The sequence below is a fragment of the Pholis gunnellus genome, assembly GCF_910591455.1.
Source record: "Pholis gunnellus genome assembly, chromosome: 18".
NCBI lineage: Eukaryota > Metazoa > Chordata > Actinopteri > Perciformes > Pholidae > Pholis > Pholis gunnellus.
In genome coordinates this window covers 20,192,819-20,203,779 of record NC_136545.1, presented here as the reverse complement: position 1 = coordinate 20,203,779, position 10,961 = coordinate 20,192,819, and the positions used below count along the sequence as shown (strand labels likewise).

General features: G+C 44.7%; 1 protein-coding gene across 1 annotated transcript; it reads left to right on the top strand.

The window, feature by feature from the left end:
• Positions 1–8,823: 8,823 nt before the first annotated feature.
• On the top strand, positions 8,824–10,446 carry ankrd34ba (ankyrin repeat domain 34Ba; the record flags this gene model as incomplete). Its single annotated transcript, XM_079178958.1, has 1 exon — positions 8,824–10,446. One exon carries the CDS (start codon positions 8,824–8,826, stop codon positions 10,444–10,446), a length of 1,623 nt encoding a protein of 540 aa, XP_079035084.1.
• Positions 10,447–10,961: the final 515 nt, after the last annotated feature.

Here is a 10,961-nt window from a genome sequence, read left to right as displayed (position 1 = left end):
GTTCCCACTGGGCTGCTAAAACAGGGCCGCCTGGTAAGGGGCCGCCTGGTAAGGGGCCGCCTGGTAAGGGGCCGCCTGGTAAGGGGCCGCACGCCAACTCCTGTAACCCACCTTCATCCTGAGACGCTTCTGCACGCGCTCAGACCAAAGGAAGCAGGTTGAGGGAGAGACGTGGCGCGAAAGACCAGAAGATCAGCTCTGTTGGATGTTTGATCAGTTTTTTGCAGTATTCAATTTTCCAGTAAAATAATAATAATATTAATAATTATAATAACAATAATACACTTTATATATATACACAGCAGAGGACTACAGTGACTCATATAAAATCAGACAATTTAAATAATATACAACTAAAATACAATAAAGTACCCAAGAACAATATAACAGTGTTTCCTGATGATGATAATTCAACTATCAGAATGGTTTCGATGTCTTATGTTGCAGTTTTCTGTAGAAAGACGTTTTGTAGGTAAACAGGAGATCCAGTAGTAAAGGATGACATTAACCACTGAGGAAGATTAACCTCATCCTGTCGCGTCTCATCACTTCCAAAGCTTTAAAGAGCAGAGGCTATCTGATGTCCACGGGCAAACAGTGGGAACGCTGACAAATGAAAAAGTCTCACAGCAGCTTAACATCATCAGCGGAGCTGCAGAGAGGTTAAAGGAGAGCCGAGGGAGCGTTGCATCACAGCCAGACTGCTGCTGCTCAGTTTCAACTGGTTTTCAGCCTGAAGGGGAAACGGCTGTTTGACAATCAGTTCGCTCACAAAGCAGAAGTCAGATACTGAAGGAACGTTCTCACTCACAGCTCCTCAGTGTTCCTACGCTTCAAACTATGAAGCTCTAGGTTCCCCTCGAGCTTCAGTGACGGCGTGACAGTTTTTGACTTGTTTTATGCTTTGAGTGTCTTCAAAATAAACGTCCTTATCTTCAAAGGAAGTTCGGTTTACCTACGTACTCTTACTAGTTAGATTTAGGAAAAGAGCGCAAAACAAGAGAAGATAAACTACCAAACAGGAATGCAAAACTGCCACAAAGATGCAAAGCAACCGAAAAGAAACGCAAAACAACTGCAAAGATGTTTAACGACTACAAAAAAGATGATAAATGATGACAAAGAGATGCAAAACTACCAGAGAGAGAGAGACAGAGACTCTTTGCAGCGGTGGCTCTTGTTAGTGGGGTGGGGGCCCTTTGGGGCCCTTTGGGGCCCTTTGGGGCCCATCTTCCCATAGCGTGGCTGGACTTGCGGTGGGAACATAAGGGGCTTTAATAACAGCACTCTCATCTGTACATATAGCCAGCAGAGGATTATGGGGGATTACTATCACTGTGTGTCTGCACATAAACCACCGAACATCAGCCGAACATCGGATCACATCCACAGCGTTTGTGTCGCTCAACATCATTTATTATGTTTTGCTTTCTGACAGTTTATGAGATTCATCTTCTGCTGCACTGTCTTAAATACGTTTGTGTTCATGTGTTAAAGACATGGTGACTCCGTTACGGGGGAAACTCTTCTCTCTTTTGCAGCTATATAAAAATCATCTCCAAAATAATAAATAATAAATAAAAGTGTGCGTTCTCTCCCTGAGAGGGCAATCAGGTGGTTAGTCATGACGGCTAAACATACAGCCCCCGTGGGTGTCTCCTGGTTCCAGCTGAGTACTTGTTCACTGGGCTGGTTTCACAGCAGCAGAGGATCGTGGGCTCGTTTTCATACGTTTCTTATTCTCCGCCGTCAGAAAGGGAAGAACACGAGCACACGAGCACACGAGCACACGAGCACACGAGCACACGAGCACACGAGCACAACGTAAGATGTTAGAACGTTGGTCTCTTCTGTCTCCTCTTCACCCAGACGAACCTTTACACACCTGGGCAACAGGTGGCTCTGAAACGACTAAAATAAATAGTAACATAATAATATTATCGACAGCTCAACCGCTGTGGTGGAATAATGTAACCGAGTACATTTACTCAAGTACTATTTTGGGCACCAGAGTCCCTTTAAAATGATTTTACTGCAAAAACAACACTTACCAAAATGATCTGAATGTAAAGTTTGAATAGAAATATTTATTCCTATATTTTCTCTATTAATGTTTAATCAACATTATAACTATTAACAGATGCTTTTCAACAATAAACCTTTTACTTTGTCTAACTTGATAATTATATTGTTCTGTTTGTCTTGCATTGAAGCTACTTTACTACTACTACTACTACTACTACTACTACTACTACTACTACTAATAATAATAATAATAATAATAATAATAGTACAAAATATATTAAAAAAAAGTATATATATAAAAAAATTAAATTAAAAAATGTTAATAAATTAAATATCTCATCCAGCCCCTTTTAATTTAACTCAGATAAACACACACTAACCAGTAAAACATTTTACAGTATCTCGCCGTTATTTTGATGTTCTAAAGTCTAATTTGTTCCAGCTTAGTTTCGTCACTTATTACTGTTGGAACACACCGAGGTGCCTGTTTATTAGGGACCCCCGTCCGACACTAAAGGTCGCGTTACAGGTGTGATGTAATGAGCTGTTGCCCGCTGCTGACCTCTGGCGGTGGTTTCATGAACTGCACCGTGAAGTCAGTGTTTCTATGGCTACAGGTCTGGACAATTAGCAGCTGGGTGAGTGATCGTCTGGGCAGAAGACACTAAGAACAGTGTTGTTGCTTTTTTTGTTTTTTTAAAATCATGCAGAATTTTGTAAATCACGACACCAGTTTGCTTTAACTCCTGCAGTTAAACAAGAACTCTGAACGTTCTCACGATCTGATGTTAAAGCAACAAACTGCTTCTCTTCATTTAACATTTAATGTCTGTATTCTGATTTATTTCATCAGTAAATCAATCACATTCTCCTATATTTGATATCGCAATTAAACCTCATGCATGCAGAGTATATGCACAGGAACACACACACACACACACACACACACACACACACACACACACACACACACACACACACACACACACACACACACACACACACACACACACACACACACACACACACACACACACACACAAAGAGTTCAACATGTGCCGTCATCTGGCCTCCTTGATGGTTGTCATGGAGATGTCATTGGCAAGGTGGACAAAACAGTTTTCCTTTCTGTGTAACTAAGAGAAGAAGAAGAAGAAGAAGAAGAAGAAGAAGAAGAAGAAGAAGAAGAAGAAGAAAAGTGCTTGGATGCTGGAGTCTCACGGTTAAAGGCCTTTCAGTGAATCAGAGGAGAGGAATCAGACGCTCTGCGGCGCCGGGTTGCTATAGTGCTTCACCTTCATCGCTCTCATCTCCGTCAACCTTTTTCCTGCTCTGCCTCTCTGTGACTCTGCAGAGCTGCTGCTGCTGCTGCTGCTGTGATGGATTAACCGTTTCTTACACCTGCCTGACGACAAGCTTCGGACACTTTGTGTGAGGAGCAGAAACCTTGAGTGCTGCTGCAGCTGCTCTGACTTCCTGTCTCACATCAAGTCAGCGCTGCCTGGTCTGCAACATCAATGTCTGCAGGAGAGGACTCATCCTGACTGAAGGTTGTTGGTAAGTAGTGCGCGCACACACACACACACACAGCAAAACATTTATCATCAACTAAACTTCATTTTTTGTCAGAATCCGGTTGGTAATAGCTTTAGTTGCAGCATTTTATCTATTCGAGAATGTGTTGCACAGCTTGAACGTGTGCACCACACACACACACACACACACACACACACACACACACACACACACACACACACACACACACACACACACACACACACACACACACACACACAGTGATGTTGGAGGGCTCTTATAGAGGATGAGTGTTGAGCGAAGCCCGTTCAGGTGAAGTGGAGTCTTTCTATTCTCAATCTGCAGGCAGCAGGGTGGAAACAAAACCCTGAACAACACGAGCAGCACGGCGTGTGTGGAGTGACATCTGTAAGTATTAACACTCGGATTTTGACGGGAAACCATTGAGGGGGAAAGTGCAGACTTTAAGCTTCGATTTGAGGGTGTTGACTCCCACATCGGGTGAGCAGAGTAGAGAGCGCAGCTGTCTTTATACGGTACGGCAGTACGTGTGTCGCGGTGACTTGAGCTGTAACAGAAGGATGTGAAGCTGATTCCAGGGGAGACGTTTGCAGTCTGTCGGTTCCACAAATGACGACCAAAGAAATTTCCACAGAAATCAGAATGAACGTACTTTATGTGTTTGCATGCTCCCTCACGCTGGTCCGTTACATTTAAGAACATATTGTGTTTTTACTTCGCTACATGTATCTGAAAGCTGTATTTATTTTGCAGATTAAGATATAAAAACCTATTCCAGCAGATATAATAATGTAAGATGCTGTTTGCATGTTAATGCAGCAATGATTATTCAATTGTGTAATATTTCACGAGAGGCCATTTTGCCTGAGTAGTGTGTACTTTTACTTTATACTTTGCTGATAAAACTTGTGTTTTATTATTTGTAGTTTTGCTAGTTTCACTTAAAAGGGAGACAATACAGGCAATTTTTTTTTTTTTATGTTTTTTTAAATATGGTCCATTTATCTTCCCTAACACGTCTTCCTTCAGACGAGAGGAAATAAAACATTTATTTTACTACTTTGTCTGTTTACGCCTGTAGATTTCTCCTAAATTCACCAAAAGTCACCGTTAGATAACGTCTCATTTGCATATTTAAAAACATTTCATAAAACTTGTAATACAATAAATAATCCTCTTAATGCGAGTGATGAAGTGGTGAAGTTTCATGGTGATATCTAGTGTCTTCTAAACCTTTGACTGTAATACGTGAACAACATGAAACAACTTATATTCTGAAAATGAGCTCATCATTAATAAGATAATGCCTCATTTACATATTCAAAACATTAACATTCCAGTAAACTTGTCACACAAAAGACAAGCCAAGTAATCAACTGGAACCTTCATAGAGGTTTAGCTGAACTGAATACTTTTTGCACCAAAGTTTAAAATCAGCCGTTTGGTTTAAGTGAGAATGCAGATGAATGACACCACAGAAGAAGAAAGAAAGATGGCTACTTGGAAAGGTGATAGAGAAACATGTTTACACATGGTCGGGCCGTGCTAGCAGCTCTGCGAGGTTACACTTGATGTGCTTTGAGCTAAATGCTAACATCAGCACGCTGACATGCGGTTGTTTAGCAGGTATCATGTTTTTCATGTTCACCATCTTTAGTTTGGCCTGTTAGCGTGCTAACAGTTGCTAACTAGCAGCAAACACAAAGTGCAGCTTGTGCAGGTTTGTGGTCATTAAGCAGAGTACATTCTTACCTCATGAGTCATGATGGCGCTCTTTTGGGTAATTTTGGGGTCACAACATGAATGCATGGGCCAAAAAAAGGGTCTTTGATGCACCATGAATAACTGTCCAGGCAAGATTCACTTTTAGGTTGATTTCATTTTCCAGTTGAAGAGCAAACACATGCTGCTTCTCTCTTGCTTTGGTGGACAAGTGGTCCAGCTGGTGCTTAGCGCCCCTAGTGTCTACACAAAGAAGTACACAATAATCAAACTGATGAAACAGCTCCAACAGTCGTCAAGACTTTTCCCTAAAAACGACAAAATGCCAACCTGCTGGTGGCGCTAGAGGACAAGTCAGAGAAACCAAAGTCATTGGGCATTTCTCAATACCCGAGGTCACAAGTACGGACTTGTGACCTTTTGAAATAGTCCAGACTTCAAGTCCAGACTTCAGGTCCAGAGAACGCAGTAGACAATTGGAACAGCAGCTTACTTGATGACATCACCACCCTAGCTGGTCTTGCTAATGACTTTAATCCGTTTTTTTAAAGTATTTTTACAATCAAACTAAATATGACAACCCTGCTTTTTTCGTTTTCATTTAAAATAAAAAAATATATATTATTATATAAGTGTATTATATTATATACACATATATTTACACATGTATACATACAATTATATATATATATATATATATATATATATATATATATATATATATATATATATATATATATATATATATATATATATATATATATATATATATATATATATATATATATATATCACGGGCACCGTGAGCACTGAGTCCCCGGTGCTGGTTTACTGCCGGTCCCGCCAGCGACTCCTCACATCTCCGAAATTGTTTCCTGTTGCTGGTGCAAAATGCATTCTGGGATATTTGGCTGTCCCGAGTACAGACAGGTCACCTCCGATGCATCCCCGGTAATATGGGCGGAGCTACATCCGGGCATTTGGACCTGGCTTGGCTCGATGAGAACTTTGAATTGGAACAGTACTTGGGCTGAGACTGATGACGTTTCACAAGTCCACGAGTTCACGAGTACAGAGAAGTACACGTATTGAGAAAGACCCATTAAGATTCATCCTCTGAGGGTCATGAATGTCTGTACAAACTGTTTTAATAATTCATGTAGTACATGTTGAGATATACTCTGTTTCACTGGCCACGGGAAAACTTTGACCATCAAGACAAAAATACACGACTGGAGGAAGAAGTATTAAGATAGTTTGAAATACTTCACTACAAGTTAGAGACCTGCATTCAACCCCTCATGTAAAAGTGTTGTTCAGCTAAATGTAGCTAAAAGTAGTGATCAGTAAAGTGTTTTCTGAATTAACAGTCCTGCTGCATTAATGTGTATGTTGCATGTTGGAAATACTCAAGTAAAGTACAAGAAGTACCATGAATTTGTCAAGTAAGAATACCAAACCTGTAGAGTTCTGTAACAAAGTGTTTCAATGACTCAATAATTGATCTGTGCAACAGTGATGGAAAGACAAAAGTGAAAGACGAATAAGAAAAGAGCAGCGTGACTAAATGCACACCTCCTCCATCTCATCTGTCAAACACGGAGCATGCAGGTGGTGTTTTTGTCTTAGACACACGTGTGGCTGCCAGAAGAAGAAAGAGCCCGGTGCTTTTTAGTGATGATGCCGATGCTGACGGCACGATGAAGCAGAAGAAGAGGAAGGAGACCCAAAACATTTGCATATTTACTGCGATGCAATCAAGAAATTAAGATTTCCATCGGTGTTGATTCTGTCGTCCCTGTGGACTACAGCGGTAGTGTCTCTGAGCTCCAGAGTCTCTTTAGAAAACCTCTCATGTTACTGCAGCAGGTCTGACAGTCTGCTCCACTCAGTCCTGGTTCTGGTTCTCCCGTGCCTCCCTTCCCTCCAGCGGGTCCAGCAATACTTCCTGGGTCTCCAGCAGCGTGGTGTCGGTGTTGACTCCTAGAGAGGAGGAGCTCTGCTCCTGGAGGAGGAGGAGGAGGAGGAGGAGACGCTGCTGCTGCTGCAGGGAGCTGAGCTCTCCTCCTCCCTCCGGAGCTCCGACTGCAGGTCCAAGGCTGCAGGTGAAGCTGGATCTGGGTCTGTCCACGGTGGACCGGTCTCTGCTGGTGGATCTGGGTCTGTCCACGGTGGACCGGTCTCTGCTGGAGTCTGAGCTGAAGGAGGTTCTGGTGAACCTGCATGAGTTCATCTGGTTTCACCAGAATCCGACCCGGTGGCTCCGATGACGAGCTTTAAGAACAGCTCTATAGAAACAGACCATCTTCTCTCTGGTCTGATCATGTGATTTTAAATGACACACTGCAGAATCCTGACATGCAGTAGATGATGCATTTAAACACGGAAAGTTAAACATATTGTATTTTTTTTTTTTTACATCGCGGCCATTTTTACCTAAATAATATTTAAAACCCACAAAAGCAAGTGTCATACTTGTTGCTGTTCTGTGTCATTCCGGCTCCGGCATGTTTGGTTCACTAAACATTTATGTGCCTCACACAGAAAACACGCGCGCACAATGTGAATGTATTTTAATTTCATGGTCCGTGACTCATACGGGAAAAAAAGCGTTATGTTCCCGTCTGAGACATCGGTAACAGCCGCCTTATCTGGTCTAATAGAGAGAAGCAAGGACAAACAGCACAAAGGCTGATAGAAAGAGGCTCTGCCTCTGCTGGTGCTGGAGGACGAGCTCATGAAAAGGAGCTGTTGAATGGATCCTATATGCAAGAAAGAAAAAAAGGACTTTATATGTGCTGCTTTTCCAAAGACTAAACTACCGGTTTCACATATACCAGGAATCATTTTAACATATTTATGGTACAAAATGATCCTTCAAAGGAAGCGAGCAAAGAATACATCACGTAGAAACATTTAAATACAGAAATGAAACGACACCACGAACCACATAAAAAAAAAATGAAAGAAAATGTCAGAATCCACAAACGGAATAATGACTCGGATGAAATCAGGGAAATGTTGAGGACCCGACCTTCATCGTTTTTACTTTGTTGACTTTGAACATGATCTAGAATATTCATAGAAGGGTGTTCTTGCATTATTATGCTGTTATATTATCATTAGTGGCGTAAACTGGTCTTAAAATGACAACATTGGTGTTTTATCGCAAATACTTTTGGAGCGATATATATCGTCCGACAAAAGTAGTTATCGTGACATGCAAGTAATTAAAAGAACCTTCAAATCTATTACATCACATCTTTGAGGCCAGTGTTAGGAGAAGTAAAAGAGATGAGGAATCAACAAGAATCACATGATGAATGATAAACATGATAAAAGTGGGAGTTCGCTGTTGTGTGATGTGTTTGACCTGAGAACGCAGTCACAAGTTGATTTGTGGCTTGTGATTAAAAATAGCTTTGCCGCGTTGCATAATTCTCTAAAAGTGTTTTGTTATTTTCCACAGAAACCTGTCCTGCTACATCTCCACAACCCGGGCAGCCGGGACCCAGAGCGATGGAGGGAGAAGGCGGTAACCCCGGGGTAGCTATGGATTCAGGTAACCCTTTGCTAAGAGCGGTCTTCCTCCGTCGCCTGAGACTCACGCGGCTGCTCCTGGAGGGCGGCGCCTACATCAACGAGAGCGACGGCCAAGGCCAGACGCCCCTGATGGTGGCCTGCAGGACCCGGCACACCGACGCCCAGAGCGCCGGCCGGGACAAGCTGGTCCAGTTTCTTCTGGAGAAAGGAGCGGACCCCGACATCCAGGACAAGGAGGGACGCTCGGCGCTGATGCACGCCTGCCGGGAGCACGCCGGCCCCGAGGTGGCGTCGCTGCTCCTGGCTAGCGGGGCGGACATCGGCCTGGAGGATCAGTCCGGGACGTCGGCGCTGGTCTACGCCGTCATGGCCGGAGACTGGAAGGTTCTAAAGCTGTTGCTCGACACGTGCAAGGCCAAGGGGAAGGAGGTGATCATCATAGCCACCGACAAATTCCCGTGTGGGAAACTGCAAGCCAAGCAGTACCTCAGCATGCCTCCCCTCGGTCCTCTCGATCGGACGGACATAACGGCATCGGCAGCTCCCGCGTCTCCCTCGGAGATCCAGCTCATCACCTCCCCCCAGTGCACCTCCTCTTCGTTATGTCCACCAAAGACTGTCTTCTCCTTTAAAGACGCCCAGTGCAGCGGCATAAGCTCCCATCCCTGTTCCCCGTCCCGGTTTCAAAGGCTCGGCCAACCGGCACCCAACGGCCTGCAGCAGCCCCTCCTGAGGTTGAACTCTGAGCCCTGGCTGAAGATCCCAGCGTCTCTGCTCAGCCAGCAGCTTCACGCGGCCTCGTCTTCAGAAAACAGCAAAGACCTCAACCAAACGGAGGACCTCGCTCTCAGGATCCCCAAACTGGACGGCACAAATTCAACAAGCGACAGCTTCAAGTGGTACGAAGGAAGATCGGCGAGGGACAAAGCAAAGAACGAATGTGCCAAACACGTGGGACAAAAGATCTCCTTACCGGGTCTCCTGTCGTCCCACTCTGCCTCCCACCCGAACCTCCACTCCGCAAACCTCGGAGCAGATTCGCTCGCCTCCTCTTCCTCCTTCTCTGGTGGCAAAAACCACGGCGCTCCGCTCCACAGCATGGCCTCGTCGAGCCTTCACAGCATAATCCAGAGGCGTAAGCTCGGGGACGTCTACAGCTCCGACCCGCAGCTCGCCAGAGACGTCCACAATCTGCCCGAGGAGTCCCAGCAGAGAGCGAGAGACCTGACGGAGGGCAAGCGGCTGGCCCCTTTACGCTGCTCCAGCACACTGGGCTCCAGGGAGTCACTGACCACGTCGGGCCCCAGCAGGAGGGTGCTGTCTGGGTACGAGCGCAGAGGATCCGGAGCCTTCCTGTTGGACCACAACTCCCAGGCCAAGCCTAGATGTCTGCCACCTCTGGCCCTCAACTCCACCAACAACCCCATCCTCAACGTGTACAACCTCAGCTCCGGTGCCGGAGGTGGCTTCTGCGAGAAAGAGTCCGGGACGAGGAGTTTCCTCCCCTCCGCTCCTCCCGGCCACCCCAAAGAGATGACCAGGAGGATGCTGCTGAGGAGACACTCGATGCAGACCGAACAGTTCAAAACCACGGCTTGAACCGAGCTCAGTGCGTTTTGTCCGTGAAATGTTTCGTCACGTGTGAAGTAGTGTCAGTGTGGGGAAATTCTAAAAAAAGAGGGAAACCAAAGAGGATAGATAAGAAAAACAAAGCATCCTTATCAGTGTAGGGACCTTCCTCTGCTTCAGCGTGCCGTGGGTCGTCGTCATGTGGCATCAGTGTGCAGTTTTGTAACACTTCCTTAAACTTGCATTATGTTTTTTTTGGCCACAGGAGGGAGGGGGGGGGGGGGGGGGGGGGCAGCAGAATAAGCTGAAAATATTCACTCACATTTTAACGCCCCTCAGTGGTACCTTCAAAAAGCCACCGTGGACGACCGCAACAAGCACTGCTGACATTTTCAACAAATGCCATCAGAATGAATTCAAAGCTGCTTTAATCACGTGAAACTTCTACTCATTGAACATCAAGAGGGCTCGTTTTCACACTCGATTTGTGTTCAAGGAGTCTCAGATATACGTCAGCCATAACACTTAAGAGAACGATCAGACGC